At 38.3% G+C, this 22,228-nt stretch overlaps 1 protein-coding gene across 5 annotated transcripts in view; it reads right to left on the minus strand.

Annotated features, from left to right (window-relative positions):
• The window catches only part of PUM2 (pumilio RNA binding family member 2), a 92,417-nt gene extending 71,192 nt beyond the window's left edge, over positions 1 to 21,225 (minus strand). For 4 of the 5 annotated variants that reach the window (XM_082851828.1, XM_082851836.1, XM_082851832.1 and 1 more), the window contains exons 1-2: positions 21,114 to 21,225; positions 169 to 237 (exon numbers count right to left, since the gene is read on the minus strand). In XM_082851828.1, the coding sequence (XP_082707954.1) occupies positions 169 to 219 (51 nt within the window). In that variant the 5' untranslated portion in view covers positions 220 to 237; positions 21,114 to 21,225. Of the gene's footprint in view, positions 1 to 168; positions 1,669 to 21,113 lie in introns of those variants that run through there. The other variant, XM_082851831.1, reaches the window with a different exon arrangement.
• Positions 21,226 to 22,228: the final 1,003 nt, after the last annotated feature.

A 22,228-nucleotide genomic window follows, 5' to 3' on the forward strand; every position in this document is an offset into this window, starting at 1 on the left:
AAAGTTAAAAAAAAAAAGCTGAAAATCCCACAACCACAGATTTTAAAAGCCCACATCATTTGGAAGATATAACCACTATTTTCAAGGAGATTTATGGTTAAAAAACAAGTCTCAATGGCTTAAATAATCAAAGTGAGGTATACATTCTTAGTATTCGTAAATATTTACCTCTCCCATTCCCCGAGATTCTAATGCAAGAGCTTGAAAATCATGATTCATTTCATCCACAGATCAAACCTGTTAAATAACAAAAAGAAACATTAGTAGAAAGAAAAATTTGAACAACAGACTGCATCAACTATTTTTATATTACACTGCTGCTATTACTGATGTTACAGCATGAGCTGAGATGGACAAGAATCCATTTCTCTATAAAGACAGGTTTTCCTAAATAGAGCACCACAGCAATCTACACTAAAATTTGTGGGAAACCTGGGGTCAACGGTTCCTGGATTATTCTGTGTGCCAAAAGAAACCCCTACTAGTTTCCTGCGCAAAAGAAAAGAAGTGAGCTCACGTACTAAAATACAGTTACCTTTTTTTTTTTTGGCCATGCTGCGCCGCACGCGGGATCTTAGTTCCCGGACTAGGGATTGGATGCCTGCCCCCTGCCGTGGAAGCGTGGAGTCTTAACCACTGGACCTCCAGGGAAATCCCCAGTTATCTTCTTTTAAAAAAAAAATGTTGTAATTCCTATTACAAAATTATTACTTTGCACTACTTCTTCAAGATTTCTCAAAATTTCTCAGAATTTCATTATTTGTGGGTCTTATAACAATGATAAAAAAAATTTTTAAAGTGGGGATCCAGTTCTACCTCAAAGCAACATATAATCTGCTGTGAGAGTAATTATAATATTCAGAGGTTTCCTTAAGAATAATTCCTTTCCCTACAATAATCAAAACAGCATGGAAATGGCACAAACACATACATCAATGGAACAGAAGAGAGCCCAGAAATAAACCCATGCACTTACGGTCAATTAATCTATATAACAAAGGAGGCAAGAGTATACATGGAAAGAAGACAGTCTCTTCAGCAAGTGGTGCTGGGAAAACTGGACAGCTACATGTATTATAAAACAATGAGATTAGAACATTATCTCATGCCATATTAAAAAAAAAAAGCTCAAAATGGATTAAAGACCTAAATGTAAGACTTGAAATCATAAAACTCTTGGAAGAGAACAGAAGTAGAACACTTCTGACATAAATCGCAGCAATATTTTTTGGATCTGTCTCCTAAGACAAAGTAAAAGCAAAAATAAACAAACGGGACCTAATTAAACTTAAAAGCTTTTGCATAGCAAAAGAAATCATCAATAAACTGAAAAGACAACCAACAGAATGGGAAAAAATAATTGCAAATGATATGACTAACAAGGGGTTAATATCCAAAATAAACAGCCAATACAACTCAATTAAAAAAAAAAAACCCACTCCCAGCCAAAAAAAACACACACCCCAATCAAAAAATGGGCAGAAGACCAGAATAGACATTTTTCCAGAGAAGAAATACAGATGTCTAACAGGCACATGAAAAGATGCTCAACATCACTAATTATTAGAAAAATACAAATCAAAACAACAGAGATATCACCTCACAACTATCAGAATGGCTGTCATCAAAAAAATCTACAAATAATACAGGACTTCCATGGTGGTGCAGTGGTTGGGAATCTGCCTGCCAATGCAGGAGACAAGGGTTCGATCCCTGGTCTAGGAAGATTCCCAAATGCTGCAGAGCAACTAAGCCCGTGCGCCACAGCTCCTTAGCCTGCACTCTAGAGTCTGCGAGCCATAACTACCGAAGCCCGCGTGCCTAGAGCCTGTGCTCCGCAACGGCGGAGCTCTAGGCGGAGCTCTAGGCTCTAGGCAAAGAGAAGCCACCGCAATGAGAAGCCTGCCAACGCAACAAAGAGTAGCTCCCGCTTGACGCAACTAGAGAAAGCCAGCGCGCAGCAACGAAGACCCAACGTCGCAATCAATTAATAAAAACAAGGGCCAGAAATTCCCCTAAACTTGATGAAAGCAAAATCTACGGATTCAAGATGCTCAGTGAGGGGCTTCCCTGGTGGCGCAGTGGTTGAGAGTCCACCTGCCGATGCAGGGGACACGGGTTCGTGCCCCGGTCCGGGAAGATCCCACATGCCGCGGAGCGGCTAGGCCCATGAGCCATGGCCGCTGAGCCTGCGCGTCCGGAGCCTGTGCTCTGCAACGGGAGAGGCCGGAACAGTGAGAGGCCCGCGTACCGCAAAAAAAAGATGCTCAGCGAACCCCAGGCAAGATAAACAGGAAAAACAAAAACGAGACCCCACATCCACGCACATCATAATAAAAGTGCTGAAAATCAAAGAGAAAATCCTGAGAGCAGCGAGAGGAAAAACATTACAAAAAGGGGAAAAATGATGAGTGACCACTGACTTCGCACTAGAAACAATGGGGACCAGAATAAAAAGGACAGACTTTAGAGGGCTGAAAGAAGAAAAACGCTAACCTAGAATTTTTATCTGATGGAAATCTCCTTCAAGAATAAAGGCTAAAAGACATTTTTAGATAAAAGGAAAATAAAATTTGTTAAAACAGACTTCCACCTCAGAAAATCCCTTAAAAAAATTCTTAGGCTAAAGGAAAAGGGTACCAGATGGAAACTCAAATCAGGAAGGAATTAAGAGCACCAGAAATGCTAAGTATGTGCATAAGTACAAAGGACTAGTTTTTCCTCTCAATTTCTTCAAAACACATAAGCCCATGTAAAGCAAAAATTTTATTATGAGTTTGATAACATATGTAGATGAACCAATTTACATGTACGACCAATACCTACTATAAAAAATATCTCTAGCCATACCATCATGACACCTAGTGATTTAAAACAAAACTCCGTTTGAGATCAAAATACTCGTTTATCACACAACATTATACAGTTGGCCCTCTATATCCATGAGTTCCACATTTGCAGGTTTCACCAATCAGGGATCAAAAGTATTAAAAAAAAAAATTCCAGAAAGTTCCAAAAAGCAGGGAATTAAATTCCCTGAGGGCTGGTAATTATTTATCAATACATAGCACTGACATTGTATTTACAACTATTTACAAAGCATTTACATTGTGTTAGGTATTATAAGTAATCTAGAAATGATTTAAAGTATACCCTAGTATGCACACAGGTTATATGCAAATGCTACACCATTTTATACAAGGAACGTGAACATCCTCAGATTTTGGTATTGGGCTGGGGAGGCACCTGGAACCAATACCCTGCAGATACTGAGGAACAACTGTACATCCTTAAATACATATATAGTTTGGAGGGGCCCCCAATTATCTGATTAAGTAAAGGAATCTTAGTCCAAATGTGTCCTACACTTCTCAGTCACGCAATCAGAGTTCTACATCTCACATGACACAATTCATTCTAATGTCTAGTATGGTCTGCTCAAACCATCTTTGATTTCCCTTGTTTCTTTAAAATTTCCTAAATTTGGGCAGCGTCCATTTTATTTTTCTATTTAAATAATTCCTAGGGGCTCCATATTGCCCTAGACTCGATGCCCTTTATATTCTTTTTCTTAAGATGATTTACATTTGTGATTTCACTTTCTTTAAACCTTACATTTTATAGACCTTGTATTTTCTAGATTTCCCATCCCATTACAGCCTCAACTTCTTCCAAGCATCAGCTGCTTCCCAAACCTAATGGCCAATCCTTTGAAAGCTTTGAGACACTGCTGACATGTTATCAGGAATCATGTATTGATATTTTCAATCACCTAAAGAGGTGTTCTAATTTCTTAAGAATGCTTCAAATGTAAATCCTACCAACTTGACAATGCAGCCATACAATTTTGAGTTCATAATTCAATTTATGAACACACACTAAATGATATTAAGCCCTGAAATCTGGGCTCAACATACAAAGATCACACCAATTACAGTCATTAAAAAAAAAAATCTCCCATGTGACATCTTATTTACCCGTATCCTCTGAGGACAGACTGTCCTTATTAAGAATTATTCCACTAGGGCCAAAAACATAAGATTCTTATTATTTAGGATGGAAATAGTTCTAAAATGGATTCATTATTCTGCAATCCTGAAGAAAGAATAATGGACAAATTTTATATCTAAGATAATGTGGTAGAGTACAAAGAGTATGTGATTTTAATTCAGAATATAAGAGTTCGAGTTTTAACTTTTGCCCGTTGTCCAACCTCTAAATCTTACTTATCTGTTGTGAAGATCAAACTAGATAATGTATCCAAAAGTGTTTTGTGAGCAATTAATAAAAAGTGCTAAACAAATAACTAGTTACTATTAAGATCATTACATACTACTCGAGAAAGAACTGATACTTCCTGAGACTCTTGGGGTGCTCAATGTTTTGTGTTTCTTGTATGCTTCTGTTAGTATTTCAGCCTCCTGCCTTGTCAGGTTAAATATCACTTGACTTGAACATACAGTATCCCTTCTGACCTTTCTAATTAGGTTGCTTTTAATTTGTAGTAATCTGTAGCCTCAGATGAGTGTGGTAGACTTTAAGAGTAAACAAGCTCTAAGAAGGAAACTACCTCCAACAAACACAAAAACACATTCTAAAGTTACAATCCTTTCTTAGGAAAGCAATTTGGCATCATATATACAGGTTCGTACATCTTGAGCCCATCTCCCTAACTTTGAAAATCAATCCTAAAAAGAAAACCTAAATACAAAAAAGTTTTATGTACAAAGATGTTTGTAGCAGTGTTGCTTGCAGATCCTGAAATTATAAGCTGCATAACTGCCTCACAATATTTAAGTGATATAACACATCTATAAAGTATAGTGTAGCTATTAAAAATATAATTTTTAGTTTATTACAATAAATCTGTATAATCTATGAATGAAAGAAAGGAGATTTTTATTAGGAAAAAAGTAGACTTAAGAAATCTTCTCAGGCAGTGTCTTATTTAGTTAAACATGCACTTACCATGTGATCAAGCTATGTGCATCCAAGGCATTTACCTAAGAGAAATGAAGACTATGCCCACATAAAGTCCTGTACCTATTTAGAGCATCTTTATAATGGAAATGACAGAAACGCCTCTACACAGATGACTGGATAAACACACTGTTATGCCATACGATGGTGTACTGCTCATTGATAAAAAGGAGCGAACAGTGCCACAACAGGGATGAATCTTCAAATGTGGAATAAAAACCTTCACACAAAAGAATGCGTATTGTGTGATTCCAAAATGAATCAGTAGTATCAAAAAGCAAATCAGTGGTTGCTTGGGGTTGGGAAGCAGAGAGAGGATTACCTGAAAAGAAGTACTTCTGTATATTAATTCTGGGGTTGTTACATTAGTGTATAGATTGATTGGTATTGGTGAACCATATACTTTTTAGTGTATGTAAATTAGACCTCGATAAAGTTGATGTTTTAAAAGATGACTGTATAACATGAACTGAAATTATGATAAAACTAAAGAGATCAAAACAATATGGTATTGGTACAAAGAGAGACAAAGAGAGGGACAGAACAATAAATTCGAGAAACCGAAAAAAAAAAAAGAAATCTTCTCAGGAATAAAAGCATCAGAGCTTTACCAAAGCCCCTTCTTTGCTTACTTCTACATTTTCATCCGTGGTCCAAACAGATAATAAGGTAAAGAAACTCTGGATAAATGCGAGAGGTAGATTCTTAGCTATATGGATCCACATACTTTTGTGGTGAATCATGCCCTAGTGCAGGGGTCAACAAACTTATTCTGTAAAGAGCCAGACAGTATACATTTTAGACTTTACAGGCCATATGGTCCCTCAACTTCTCAACTGTGCATCTGTAGCACAAAAGCAGCCATAGACAATAAGAAAATGAGTGAGCATGAATGTGTCCTAATAAAACTTTATTTATGAACAGTGAAGTCTGAATTCCATATTTTTTCATGTGTCACAAAATATTATTTTTCTTTTAATTTTTTCCCCCAACCATTAAAAATTCTAAAAGTCAATTCTAGAGAGCAGTTCAAACAAAAACAGTTGGTGGGCCAGATCTGGCCTGTAGGCCAAGTTTGCTGACCTCTGCTCTCGTGCATTTACTCTCGACTGTTCCACAAAAAATCAAATGCAGATAATTCACTCTCAAACTCGAGCAGACCCAAAGTTAAGCATCAGGGCTTTGCTTTCAACCTTTTCATTTATACTCTCACCATGTACATTTTTTATTTTAATAATGAACAGGAATTTCATATTACGTTTAATGGAGGTTCTTTTATTATTTTCTTTCAATGACCAGGGTGGGTTATGGCGAAAAGACTTTAAAAACAAGATAGGGGCTTCCCTCGTGGCACAGTGGTTGAGAGTCCGCCTGCTGATGCAGGGGACACGGGTTCGTGCCCCGGTCCGGGAAGATCCCACATCCCACGGAGCGGCTAGGCCCATGAGCCATGGCCGCTGAGCCTGCGCATCCGGAGCCTGTGCTCCGCAACGGGAGAGGCCGCAACAGAGGCCCGCGTACCACACACACACAAAAAAAGACAAAACAAAACTCACAAAGCAAGACTCTAGCTCAGCTTTTCAGTTTAAGGTGTTATTTATTTCAACTATGAGAACGCAAATGGAGGAGAAAGTAGGCAAAACAATGAGATACAAAGAAATAAACACTTTCGATTCCTCTGCAATGACCTTCATATTAACCATAATGAAACTGCAGGGGTGGGGGTCACACATATGCCACTAAGGACTCTTAAAATTTTTGCGCTGGTGTCACCTGATGGCAAGGGAAAAGAATCTGGACATAATTTAACAACTTTCCCCTGCGTGGTTAGACCTAAGGAAGAAAGAGAACAATCTCTTCTTTCAGCAAGCAATGGAGTATCTAGCTATCAGTTATATAATACTGACCTGACTAGTTCCCTTGAAGAAAATGTATCCCAGAATTATAGTATATACTATACTGCTTGGGGGTGTAAAGTCTGTCTTCATTGTTTTTTTTTTTAGTCTGCATTATTAAGCCATGAAGTTTTCCAATATTATTTCCTTAAACAATTAGAATTTGCTAATATAGAAAATACATAATAGAAACTTTTCTATGGACAAGACCATGTGTAATCTTCAGGTAAATTTAAATTAAAAAGTTAATAGTTTTTGGGGCTTCCCTGGTGGCGCAGTGGTTGAGAGTCCGCCTGCTGATGCAGGGGACATGGGTTCGTGCACCAGTCCGGGAATATCCCACATGCCGCGGAGCGGTTGGGCCCGTGAGCCATGGCCACTGAGCCTGCGCGTCCGCAACGGGAGAGGCCACAACAGTGAGAGGCCCGCGTACCGCAAACAAACAAACAAACAAACAAAAGTTAATAGTTTTTGAGGTTATGATGTTTCCTAGCAAAAGAAGAGTGTCTTATTAAGTTCTAAAATTTAACAGTATTAGTTAATTTTTCTGTAGACAACATTACTAATTATGTGAGAAAAACAGATCAAGTACTTCGAATAACAACTTGGTTAAGTTTTGTGGGTTTTCATATTTACTAATGTGTAAGCCAAAAGGTTTACAAATAGTTGGTGTAATGAACCAAGAATATGCGTTATTTTCTTAGGTAACATCTGATCCAATTCCTTACCATATGCCTACCATAAAAAATAGGTTGGGGGGCAAAAACCATTTAAAGCTACAATAAATGGTATTAAAGCACCAGCATATAACACCAATTACATTTTTATAGTTTTATAATTAGTTCTATTTTAAAGCCATAGTAGTAATTAAACTCTGGAGTTAAAGGGGCTAGGAACTGTGTCTTAGCCACCAAAATGCTCAATATATACTGAATGAAAAAAATCATTCTATATTTTATGAAATGTAAATTCAGATCATGAAATCATCTAATATCTGGATAGTGACTGTTTATAAATGCCTTCATATATATGAATACACAATGCTCATTTTATAGAGACATAAACAAGACTTTTCCTCAGACTTTTTGTACAACTGAAAACATTTACCAAACATAAAATGAGTGCAACTTCCCATTGGCGCTACTTCTCCAAACTGGTCCTCTAATACCTAGAGGCTGCTGCTACCTCATGCATCCATTACAAAAACAACAAAATTACATGAAAACTGGGACTTCCCTGGTGGTCCACTGGGTAAGACTCCATGCTCCCAATGCAGGGGGCCTGGGTTCAATCCTTGGTCCAGGAACTAGATCCCTCAAGCGTGCCACAACTGAAGAGTCTGCATGCTGCAACTAAGAAGCCTGTACGTCCCAGCTAAAAGATCCCACATGCAGCAACAAAGACCTGGCGCACCCTAATAAATATTTTTTTAAAAATTACATGAAAACTTAATTGATTCACATAAGTCAATACACACAAAGAGTAACTTAAGCTGCTTATAAAATATTCTTAGTAGTCATACTCTTTGGACTGTTTTTAGTGAACATAATCATTGAGCATTAGTGGTATCCATTGAAAACAGGTACTAAAGTCCTTAAGAATACCTTAGTCTCTTCAGCATAGTAAATCACTTACGCAAATTTTCCAACAAAATTCATTTGTTTAGCAATACCTTTTCTTATCCATATGACAAAGGTAAACGTAAATCCAGGTGTAAGTATTTCTGGCAGACCATTAGCCTTCACAGACTTAATATTAGAAGTCTCTAGGAACCACCATCAACACCTAGTAATCTGTTATTTATCTGGGGGTACAAATTGAATCACACACTTTTCTAGTGGTGTTGGACAAGTCACTCAGGTGGTAACTAAGCCAGGAACCATAAATATTTTTTTGATATTTGCTACTCATTTGTCCATGTACTTCATGGGGGAATTACATACTTGTTTTACCAGCATTAAGAACAGTACTGTATAACTGACTTGACTATATTAAGGAAAAGTCAAATTTTACATTTTGAATAAAACTTGGCCAAAAAAATGTGTTATCAATATACAGACTCCCAGAAACCAGAAATCTTCAAAGACTCTAGCTCAAATCTTCTAACTAAGATTAGAAATTAAGATTGTTTCAGCACCGGCATTAAGACATTAAATAAAAGTTAACCAAATATTTATGTGCAAGAATACTTTAGCTCTTTGAGATCAATCTCAGATACCATATTTCTCAAGGAGATTAAATAGGGTAAATATATACTTACTTAATGCAAATATAAGACAAGGTATTTTTTTTTCCTTAGAATTCTCTCAAAGGCGAATCACCATATATTTGAGTCCTTACAAAGTCTCTTGTATTACAAGGCATTCTCTCAATTGGTTTAGTTTAAGAAATAAAATACTGCTTATGGAAATTCTTTTTTTTCTTTGAAAAACAAAATACTGTTTAGAGAAGATCTACACATTAAAACAACCTCAATCAATGCTAGTTTTTCATGCTTTTACATATCACCTGAGAGAAGTAGGTCAAATAACTTAGATGGAAATGAAGATTATTATTAGATAATGCAAAGTGGCTCTAATGAGTCCAAGATACATGTGAAATGTCCAAGATATATCATGAAGTGAGTCCCCCAAAAGCAGTATTTCTAAATTAATGTTCTTATATGTAATTTAATATGCCATCACCCTAAAAATGGAACAAGCAGACATTATATGCCTCATAACATAATGTAATACAAAACAGTACCACCAATGAAGAATTACTGCCTAAAAAAACCCCCCAGTAAACATCAATCTAATAATAAAGCTGCTAGATCTAAATACTGATTTATCAGAAATATGAGAGAGAGAGAGAGCAAAGTCAATAGATAACACAAGGAAGCAATCGCCCAATCTAGAATACGGAAAAAAGAAAAAATTCACCTCTTTTCACTATCAATGAAATTTTTAAAAGAGGAGGAGAGGGAGGACTATTATATACACTAAAAGACTTAAAAGTCAAATACATTGTATAAACCTTGCTTGACTCCTGATTCTAACAAACCAACTATAAAAAAACTTTTTAGAAAATCAGGGAATTCTAGATATAGAATGGGTATTAGATGATATTAAGGAATTTTGTTAGCTGTGATAATAGCAAGAAGATTGCATTTTTTAATAAGTTCTCATCAGTAAGAGAATTTATGCTTAAACTGGCTACTGTCTGGGATTTGCTTTGAAATATTCAAAAAAGTAAAATATGGGTATAAAGATTTCACACACTGTTGAATATGGATGATAGATCTCCAAGGGTGTACTGTACTATTCTACTTGTGCTTGAAAATTTCCATAAGTTTAACAAAATAACAATATGACAAGCAGCCATGTGAAGCAGGTGGTATTTAAGCCGGGCCCTGAAGGATAGGTACAATTTGGACACTCCCCCACCACACACACGCGCACACACACACACTTTTAAACAAAACATTTATAAACTGCAGCTTGTAAAGTGGGTTACTCTCCAGAAAGTTAACTGACTTATGGTCCAAGCTGTTGTTTAAACCTAACATCACTTATTATTTCAACCATATTTTTGACAAGTAGTATATGAAATTTAAAAAAACAAAACAAAACTGATTTCCAAATGAGCATAAACCTCCTTGCACTAATTTCTATCAGACACCATCCCCCAAAGAGAACAAGAGAATGTACTGAGCACTTGATTTTATGCCAGAGATGATACTAGGAACATTATATTTAATTCTCATTACAATTCAGCAAAGTAGGTATTGTATACCTACTTTACAAATAAGGAAATTGTGGTCAATTTCCCTACCGTAATAGACAAAGCTACTAAAATGGCAGAGGATTCAACACCATCAAGACTTCAAAGGCTCCATGCTCTTTTCTATACCAACCAAGCATAAACCATCACTCTGTTCCCCAACCTTCCTTTTGCTAAACTATTCCAGTCCCCTGGACAGCTCTTTGCCATTTATCTCTTCATGCGCAGATCCTACAAATCCCTTAAAGTTTGGCTCAAATGCCACTTTCTCCATTAAAACCTCCCCCAAGTCATCTTTTTCTCAATTCTCATGGCATTTAATTTGTATTTTTCAATGTATTAATATCATCTTATCCATTAGACTTTAAAACTTCTCTCAATCAGAATTATGATAGAAAAAACATGAACCACAATTTTGCACTTTCTGGTTATGCCAGTGTTCTGTGAAATGTTAACAGTCATGAGGAAGGAGACCAAAAGAAGGATACTAAATACTGTAATAGGGAGAGAGGGAAAATGATAATATTATCAACTATACACCCATTAAAAAGCATGAAATGGATACATTTACGCATACCTGGAAAAAATTCTAGGATACTAAGTGAAAAGGCAAGGTGAAAACAGTGTTTCTATCATTCCACTTTTGTAAAACAGAAAACAATCAGAAAGAGTGACACAACCATTAACAGTGGTCACATCAGGAAAAGGGTATGCATGATTTTTATTTTACATTTTATAGTTCTATACTCTGAATATTTGCCATTTGTTACTTATATTTTTAAAATATTTAAAATATATACATGTTAAAAATCACTATAAACAAGTTAACTTGGAAATCAATAGTCTTATATGGTAGAACTCAAATATACATACACCTATACATAAGAGAGGTTATCATGACTTATCAACAAACATAACAGAAAAACATCTTTTCAATAAATTAAGCATCACTTAAAAATATTCTCTGGAATTCCCTGGCGGTCCAGTGGTTAGGACTCAGTGCTCTCACTGCCATGGGCCCAGGTTCAATCCCACCCCTTATCTGTAAACTTTTAAGGGTTTTTAAGATGATATAAAGGAATTTACACATATACCCAATACCTACTATAGTAACTATCTCTAGCAACACCTTCATGAGACTTTGAGTTTAAAAAAAATCAACATCCAATTTGTAGATCTAAATATTCTATCATCACCTGATTTAAAGGAATTACACTGCGGTCAGCACTTAGTTTTTTAAAATCTAAGTTAGTTCTACCTTACTCTTTGATATATTTCTGCAAAGTGTTTAAAAAAAACAATGGAGCCAACCAAATCATACATTTAAACACAATATATTTGACAGTATGCTATAACAAACATGATTTACGTATTTCTAGCTTTCAAAGTATTTCATAGTATTGTTCTTTGTAAGTATTCTTTGACAAAAAGTTAGGAGAGAAGAGGTGAACTGGTTTAAAAACAATTTACCATTACTCCCTACCACTCAAGACTATCACTGACCCGAATTCAGAAAATCCCAATGGAAGCCAAAATACTCCAGTTTCACACAGCAATGTGAATACATAAAATTAATCACTAGAGGAAGCTAACTCCAAGTCTGGTGCCCTGAAGGTTAATTATCCGGGGTAAAATACACCACATTAAAATCTGAGATGGATCAAAGATGTGCCCTTCTCAGTACACATAGTGAGGATCTGTAAATTGATCCTCAGGAAACTAAACGTGCTAACATTTTGGAAACACTTCATGTACTCCTCAGGGATATTAGCACCTCAATTTTAAGGTCACTGGTTCTCAAATCCTCACAGTACATCAGAATCTAGACAGAAGGTTTGAAAACTACTAACACTAAGATCCCACCTATCTAAGACTTATTTGAATTAGTCTGGGCAGGGAGAAAGGCACAGATTTTTATTAGCATTTTTAAGCTCTCCAGGCAATGCTTCCCTGTGCAGATAGGATTGAAAGCCTTACATACACCATACCACCTACACCTAAGGGATATATTCACAAGCACCCTAATGGTTTTCCAATTAAAAAATTTTGTGTCATTCATCATGGTGTAACAGAAACAGAAACCAGAACCAAAAGATCTAGAATATGGTACCATGTTTGCCTCTAACTAGCTGAATGAACTCAGACCACTTGAACTCTCTGGTTCTGTTTCCCCATTTACAGATGAGAATAACAATGCTTCCTCATAAGGTTATTGTGAAGACTAAAATAGATAATATGTGAAATTGTAATATAAGTCCTTTCTAGAATATTAACTCATCATAATGAGTGAACATATTTTTTTCTGTTTAAGACTCAATATATAATCCTTTGACACAGTAATTTCTCTTCTGGTAATTTAACTTACATAAACAATAACATAAAAGGATGAACTGAATAATGGTATTTGCTGCAGCACTGCCTGCAGTGGTTCAAAAACAGAAAATGAACAACCTAAACTCGACAAAAATGCGTCAGCAAAATAAAAAGCCATACACTAAGTATTACAAGTTATTAAAGTTATATGTACTAATACAATAAAATATCCATGATATTAAATAAAAACACCAAGTTGCCTAAGGTGTGTAACCTGATCCCAGTTTTGTTTAACAAAAGAGGGGCAATGTATATATTTGTGTGGAGTATGAAAAAAATAAACATCTAACTTTGGTAGGAGAGGGGGTACTGTTGGTTTTATCTTTTTATATTTCTGTGTTGTAAGGCTTGTTGATATTAGCAAATGAAAGTTTTTTTAAAAAAGATCCTATATTAATACAGTTTAAACACATTATAATTTAGAAGCTTTATCACAGTCAATAGAGTACAAGCAATCTTGTGCTATTTTCAGTTCAGTTTAGTACTAGGCTGAATGCCCAACTACAGAAGGCTTGTCTAGAATGGCTACCTAGTAATTTTCAATTGTTACACAGTATCAATAGAATCAGTATGGCACCAAGGAGAAATAACTGAAGAAATGTTAATTAGGTTGTAACAGAGGACTAAAGGAAATCATTTGAGTTCATGGTCTGAGACAACTGGAAAAAATAAAAACCACTTTAAGCAGCAGACTTTAGTGCAGTTTTTAAAAGATTTTTTCTTCCGACAAAAATTTTCCAAAGTGTGTTCCTTAATCACCAATGCACAGTGTTCTTTAAAATAAGAGGTTTCTCGTCCAATACATTTAAGATATGCTGCTCCCCAGCACCCACTTGTTCTTTTGCAAGCTGAGTACATGGTCATTCTGGAATTCATTCTCTGTGATAACAGCATAGTAAAGGCTCTGAGAAGTCCCACAATTAAAACTGTTTAACTGGGAATTTCCTGGCAGTCCAGTGGTTATGACTCTGCGCTTACACTGCTGAAGGCCTGGGTTCCATCCCTGGTTGAGGAACTAAGATCCTACAAGCAGCACAGTGCGACATGCATGCATGCATGCATAAATAAATCTGCTTAACTTTAACCCAGTATTATTGTAACTTTCTGTAAGCATGTTAACACAAAGCTGATTATTTTGAGAAGCAGCTATTTCTAGTCATTTCCAAGAAAAAAATGAATGAGTTATCTATTTCAACTTTCTTGAACTTTTGTCTAGGAAAAGTCATAACCTATGATGGTTAAAAGGTTTTAAAATGTTTAGTTCATGATAGGCATAATAGTCTAAGAAAAATATTAGCTGTACAAATCTTTGAATTAAACAAATATGAGGAAATTTTTTAGGTGATGAATATGAATTGTGATTTTTTAAAAAGTTCCTCAAATATTCAAGAACAAGCCTTGAATTGGTGATCTGTTTCCCAATGACTTTAAAGTGATATGACCAAACCAATTTCCTAAAGACATAAAAGTTTAAAAAAAAAAAAATTCTAAGTTGTTGCTTAGAAAACAACCAAAAACCAAACACCTAGACTGCAGTGTCTGAAAAGAGAAAACAAATCTATGTCAGTTTCAGGGAGTACTAAGTTATATGCCATAAAAAGTGTCTGTGGTAGAAATAGTCTTGAGTATAATCTAAATGAAATTTACTCTATATTCATTTAAATAAAAATTTTTGGAAGAAGGCACACCAAGTAACTCATAGGAAATGTACACAATAAAACAAAAACTAATCTTAGGAAAATAACTAAGCAAATACTAAATTACAAAAACAGTAAGAACTTTAACTTCTGAAAGACACAAAGATGGGGGGTGACACAGCACATTACAAAAAATTTTCATTATCCAATTCCTTGGAGACATCCTTATTTCTAACACTAAGCTTTAAAAGAAATTTCTTATATGGGGTATTATAGAGAACACAGAGTTCACATAGAAACAGAGAACACATAGAAAATATGCTCAACAACTCTCTTCACAGATGCAAGGTTTCAGAATCTCATTTTTTTAGAGTCAATCCCTGAAGGAAAGTCATGTGTCTAACTCCTCTAACACAATCCAGGGAAAGCGATTCACAGTAATTATGTTAAGGGTTGCTGGAAAATATAGTCTGAATCTTCCCAAGATGTAATCTTGGATCTCCAAAGTCTTCTTCAGAATTATTCAAATTAAAAAAGGCCCTGGATTTCCCTGGTGGCGCAGTGGTTAAGAATCCGCCTACCAATGCAGAGGACACGGGTTTGATCCCTGGTCTGGGAAGATCCCACATGCCGCGAAGCAACTAAGCCGGTGCACCAAAACTACTGAGCCCACGTGCCACAACTACTGAAGTCCTCGTGCCGAGAGCCCGTGCTCCTCAACAAGAGAAGCCACGACAGTGAGAAGCCCACACACCGCAATGAAGAGTAGCCCCTGCTCACAGCAACTAGAGAAAGCCGGTGCACAGCAACGAAGACCCAACGCAACCAAATAAATAAATACATTAAAAAAAAAAAAGGCCCTTTAATCTAGTGTGCTGCTACCTGTATCTCCAATCAAATCTTTTCAATTCTCCTCCTCACCTCCACTTTAAGCTCTGCCATTCTCCCCATCTGGGTCACTACACATACTAAACCCTCTGGCTAAATGCTACTACTTCACCCATCTCTTGACTAAATTAACTTTTCTAAGTCTTTTTATAGTCAACTTTACCTCTTCTGGAAAGCTTTTCCTGACCCCCTGCAGTGTCTAGGTGAGTCCAGAGCACTTTTGCAACACCACCTCCAGTGGCACTTAGTGTACTGCACTGTGTAAACATGAGTTTAATCATCTTCCTCTCCACTGTAAACATAAGCTTATAGTTACAGTAAAACTATAAGAACAGGGATCACTGTACCACTAACATCTAAGGACAATCTGGCACATGATAGGCCTGCAAACCTCAAAAAATGAATGCAAGTTTCTGGTAGTCTAGCTTGATGAAATGATACAACTTAGAATACCCAGAGTAACAAATGGGCTGAAAGTCAGGTAATACTCCATAAGTATCTTCTCAACCAGACTTACCATAAAAATTAACAATTTATCTTTGGCAAGATCCTTGAATACTCCTATTCTTGCCAGTGTAGGAGCCAAATAATTTAGAGATTAAATGAAGGCACCTTTGGATGAAAAGCAATCAATTATATTTCAACTGCAAGGTGGTCTAAGAAAACATCTGTAGGCAAAACCTGGAGCTATCACCTTCTCTAAACTCCAAATCTTAATTCTGTTTGTGTTAAATTGGTTTCAAATGACTCAGGTTTTGCCACATAAAGTACAACGTTTTGCATTAAATCATGCTAAAAGTGCTAATACTACATGGATGTTAAATAAATGACCTGGTCACCAAAATGGAAGACACAAGTAGCTCCTTCCTGTATACAATTCTTTGTTGGTATGTAACAAAGTCATACCATAGTCCATATTTTTCTCTACCAACAATGTGCCTCATTTGACTGCTTAGCAAAAGACCTGTACTTAGAGTCAGCCTGCCTCTGCCATTTATTTACCTTTTTTTAACGTGAGAATGAATAAAACCATCTTATACATTAGTGAAGACTATCTCCTGCTGATCTCTTTCAGAAACAGTGCCTAAAATCAGAGATTACCACCTTGAGATCTAGAACTTGCTACTCTTGACATAAAATGTCCAGTAAAACTGAAACCACAAAGATTTCTCTAAAACTAGTCTCTCTACAAACTTTTTTTCTGGGGGACTAAAGGAAAAAAAGAAAAAAGTTAAACCCCCCCCCCAAACTATTTTTTATGTATTCTGGCGGTTTTATTTTCCTAGGCAGGTATCGAATACGTGGTTTTGTAATGTCACTTTACAGTCAATTTCACCAAATCCCTTCCAGGAAGCAGATTTTTGGAGATTTTTATGGCCCAAATATACATATCACCCTAGGGAGGTGAAAATGGCTGCCTTCTTTTGCTGTACCATTTGCAGTCAAAGTATTCTGACACCCTAACTACCCCTTCTCCCTTCACACTTCTTCCCCCTTTTTGTATTTGGTAGCTACAGTGAAATTCTGGAATATATATATAAGGTGTACACAATCTAGATGTTTTCTAGTACTCTATAATCTTTTCTCGCTCCATAAGAGAATAAGAAGTGAAAATCTGTGATATGTAAACTGAAAATGGATGGGATTACAGAAGCTATATTTGCAGAGGTGGTATATACTAAAGAAACTATCTTTTTGCCAACATGCTTGAATAACCATCCCTTTTAACTTCTTTTTTTTGAATTTTTGAATTTTATTTATTTATTTATACAGCAGGTTCTTATCCCTTTTTAATTCTTTAATGCACTTTAGAAAAATGAGTCAGGCAAGGGCCAAATACAACTTTTCATTTTAAGAAAAATCAATGAGGGACTTCCCTGGTGGTGCAGTGGTTAAGAATCCGCCTGCCAATGCAAGGGACACGGGTTCGATCCCTGGTCTGGGAAGATCCCACATGCCGTGGAGCAACTAAGGCCCTGCGCCACAATTACTGAGCCTGCGCTCTAAAGCCCGTGTGCCACAACTACGTGCCTAGAGCCCGTGCTCCGCAACAAGAGAAGCCACTGCAATGAGAAGCATGTGCACCACAACGAAGAGTAGCCCCCACTCGCTGCAACTAGAGAAAGCCTGTGCACAGCAACGAAGACCCAATGCAGCCAAAAATAAATAAATAAATACGATAAAATAAAATAAATTTAAAAAGTCAATGAAACAAAACCTTCTGCAATTTCAATAAGAATTAAAATGACCCTCTGTGGGAATTCCCTGGCAGTCCAGTGGTTAGGACTGAGCGCTTTCACTGCTGTGGGCCGGGATTCAATCCCTGGTTGGGGAACTAAGACCCCGCACACCTCGCGGCATGGCCAAAAAAAAAAAGACACTTTGGAAGCTGACACTTGTGTTCAATTAGGCAAGCTTTAATTTCTCATTTATAAATAAGCTGGATCTTTTGAGTTACTGAAAGGAAAAGTCACTAGGGAAAAAATATTACTAAGCTTATGTCTCTAAGCATACTGCTACATGAAAATCTGAGAAGAAAAAGCATATGCCATGCACCTACCTATACAATAATTCTATACAATGTATCACTGGAAAAGCATGAAAATAATATTTCTCTGTAAATTCACTTTTCCACTGCAAAAGCAACTTAAAAAATGTCTTCTATCTATATTGCTAAATATAAAAATCACTATTTAAACGTTAGCTTCTAAATGATAGTGTTTGAAGAAACCTTTTTCCCACCACATCAGAATTCAGGAGTGAGAGACATTAGGAGTTAGGCTGATGGTAATCTAAATAGCTCCTTTATTACTGAAAAGCTACACTGGAAAGCATAATCTAAACCTAGAGGAAGAGGGCTTCCTAACACCACACCCCACAATTATCCTAACGCAGTCACAGGTAGCACCGGACAACCATGGTTCTCCTCCAGAAAGGGACAGTGTCTATCCCTGGTGGCCTCCAGAAAAAGCAAAGTGCTTTCTGCAGGGGGCAGGCTCCCAAAGAGAAAGAGGAAAGGGGCTGAGCGTACTTGATCAGTTCCTTCTTACAAACTCATCAAAGGGAAGAGTGAGAAGGTGGGACAATAGGAGCAAGTCAGACTATTTCTATGCTTTCTTAAGAACAGCAAAAAATCTAATATGTCACAAACCAATTTACACTATTATAAGTACAATTATTATCTTAATCACACCTGTCAGTAAAAATGGCCTTAAACTGTGAATGCAAGCTAGACGAAGCCATATGTGGTACAAACATTCAGATATCTAAAATATGTATCCACAAGTCTTAAAAACATGAGAAAATACGGAATATTTTCCTATCTTAGAAACGCAACGAATTCAAAGGTTGTTAAATTAGAAACTACAAAGAACTTGAGTCCAGGAGACAGAACCAACCTCCACTTAAAATTATGAAGATCCTATCAGTATCTATAAAAAGGGGACCATCTGGTCACTGAGAAGATTGGTTTTGGATGTCACACCTGGCCCAAATCTCTGATAATTACTTCTGTAAATAGGATAAGTACCTGCACAAGAAAATAAATTATCTTTCAACACCAGAAATGTTTATAGACAAGTATGGAAGGTTTAAGAAACAAAATCCTCATATTCGTATCTGTGTTAAGACTGCATTATTTGGTTTACATACTTGTAATGCCTAAGAAAAACTGGCCTATTTAAAGTGACAACCTTGTAACACCAACTTTAATACGGCAGTAATTAACTTACTTTTAAAAAAGCTGAAATCTTACTAATATCAAAACATCAAAGAACTTTAGACTCAAATTAAGAAAACCATGTGTTAAAATTAAACAGTTTAAACTGTTTGAAGATGTTTAAGCTTGTTAATCGCAAATCTGACTCGAAGATAAGAGACCTGTGCAAATAACAAAAATGAACTTTACAAAAAACTGAACTTTAGAAGTGAGAGCGTGGCATGGACATATATACACTACCAAATGTGAAATAGCTAGCTAGTGGGAAGCAGCCGCATAGCACAGGGAGATCAGCTCGGTGCTTTGTGACCACCTAGAGGGGAGGGATAGGGAGGGTGGGAGGGAGACGCAAGAGGGAGGAGATATGGCGATATATGTATATGTGTATGTATAGCTGATTCACTTTGTTATACAGCAGAAAGTAACACAACATTGTAAAGCAATTATACTCCAATAAAGATGTTAAAAAAAAAACACCAGGATTCTGAAATATAACTTTAATTTTTTAAAAAATACAGCTTACTTCATACAAAAACCGCCCTCAAGGACACCGAAAGACAATTCTAAAATAACTGAATTTCACCAAAAATTGGACTTTTAAAGACATTCTTGAAATAAGGGAAATGCCAGCAACTATTTAGGACTGTGCAGATAAAGCAAATCATTTTTTAAAAGGATATTAAAAAACTAAGAACAGAAACGTATCCAATTAAAACTATTTATCTTTGTGTTTTTAACCGGATTCCTAGCCAGAAATCCTTAAATCATCCTCCAATGCTCCAGGTCACATGGTGAAGAGTCACCTATTAAACATGAATCCAAGCAGTAAACAAGCTTTTAAAATCCTTAGGTAACACCCTTTATTAAAATTTTCTTGGTATACAATACCTTTACAAGTATTACATTTCTCTCAAGCATTTAAAAGCCTTTATCTAATAAAGCTTTCCTCAAAAAACTTCACCCCAAAAAATCTGTCACCAGTTTTCTTAAGTTAAAATCTCACAAAGTACTAAAATCCAGATTTTAACACGACTGTCTTATTACACCTAATACGTCCGCAATTCCCATCCTACCCAAATGTTTAAATATGTGTTACAATGAAAAACTAAGAAAAATCGGGTTTCCCCTAGCTATGTTCTCAGAAGTAACAGTAACTTTTACACGCGTGTTTGGGCATACAACTTTTAACAATTTGTCTTCCCCAAATTTGGCCCAGTTCAGATACAAAACGACTGCTAAAATGTTTTAAGTCCCTAATCTCTTCTTTGGTTTTAATGTACACATTTCCCTAAGTATCGAAATCTGTTCCGATAACAAAAACACAACATTCCTAACACACCGAACCCAAGTCGCCTTTTCTTTCAAACCCACACCTGTCTACCGGAAGCTTTTCCTGCACACACTCGGGCCCTCGAGAATTCCCACACTTGTTTTCATAAGCCCACGCCTTCCTCTTCGCCCACTTCCAACTCGCACGCTTCTCGGGATCCACCCGGCCTCTCCCCCCCATTCCCGGCCCAAGGGCTGGGCGAGCGGGCGGACAGCTCGGTCTCTAACCCCGAGCGCGCCGAAACCAAAGGAAGAGCCGGGTGGGCCACCCAGCGCCGCGAGGCTGAGGCGCGGCGAGGAAAGGAAGCGGGAAAGCCGAGAGCACCCCCCGCCGGGCCCACACCCCCTTCCGGCACCCCTCCCCCGGCATTGTGCGAGCGGGCCCAAGGCCGCAGCCGTCCCGGGCACCCCGCAGGCCCCATCCACCCTCCCTCCGGCAGGCGGCCCCCGCCAAGGCCGCCACACAAAGCCCGGGGAGCCAACCCCACGGCGCCAGAGCACGGGGAGAGGGTGCAAGCGCGACTGACTTACGGGGCTGCTGCGGCCGCGCTGCCTCAGCCGGGGACACCGACCGTTGGGCACACGGCGGCGTCGCTCTTGGCCGTCCTCCCCTCCTCCGCCTCCGGTGGTGGCAATATCTTCTTTCTCCACCTACCTCCCTCCCCCCCACCCCACCTCCTCCTTCTCCTCCCCCTCCTCCTCCGAACCACCGAAGTACCGAGGGTGAGACACAGAGACTCACAACAACATGGCTGCCACCGCCGCCTCCCCTCCCCTCCCCCCAGGCCACCGGGCGCGCGCAAGGCACTCCGGGAAATAAGGGAGGGGAGCACTCACCGAGGTGCCGCTCCTCTCAGTGGCTTCCGACGCTTCTCCCGCGCTCCGGGCGCCGGCCGGCGGGAGTTCTGCGCGTGCGCACGCCTTCTGCGCTCGCGCGTTTCAGCCTTCCCTCCCGCGTGTGCTCCCCCGCCCTCACCTTTCGGGCTAGCTGCCGGTTCTGCGCTCGGCTGGGGCGCCAGGCGGGAGTTCTCGCCGGGCTCGGGAGCGCGCTTCGGGGTCTGGAGGCGCAGGCGTGGTGTTTCCGAAGTCAGCTTACGTCTCTGTCTTCCCGCGTGGGGCCTAGTCTTCAGAACTCGCTTACCCTCGGCTTCCTGCCCCGTAGCTCATTGTTCTCCCCCAGCTGCCTGTGCGGGTATCAGCGCCCCCGACCTCGGTGTACTCCTCGCACTTCGCTTTCGTGGTGCTGGCACCCACAAGAGCCGGACAGTAATCCAGGCCTTTAGGTTTCACCCTTACCCACTCCCCGAAGCAAGACGGTGGAGACACAACTTGGGTGGAAGAGTGAACCCTTTAAGTGGACTGTCATTCTCCTAGTTTTTACTGCATGGGCAGGTGGAGCCGGCTCAGCAGATTACTGCCCCCCTTCCCCCCCCCCCCCCCCCCGTGCTTGGCCCGGTAAACACAAAGGAAACTCAGGTGGTTCTCCTACGCCCAAGTGTGTTCTGTTCAATGCTAATAGATGTCCCTGTAAAAAAATGTCCTATAATCAAGTAAGCATAGGAGACACTGGGATGTAAATATTTTGCCTGCTTTCTCCTTTCCCGCCGTTGAGCTGATAACAGCAAAAGAGTTTATGTACAGTTGCT

Source organism: Leucopleurus acutus, assembly GCF_964270905.1.
Source record: "Leucopleurus acutus genome assembly, chromosome: 12".
In the NCBI taxonomy this organism is placed as follows: domain Eukaryota; kingdom Metazoa; phylum Chordata; class Mammalia; order Artiodactyla; family Delphinidae; genus Leucopleurus; species Leucopleurus acutus.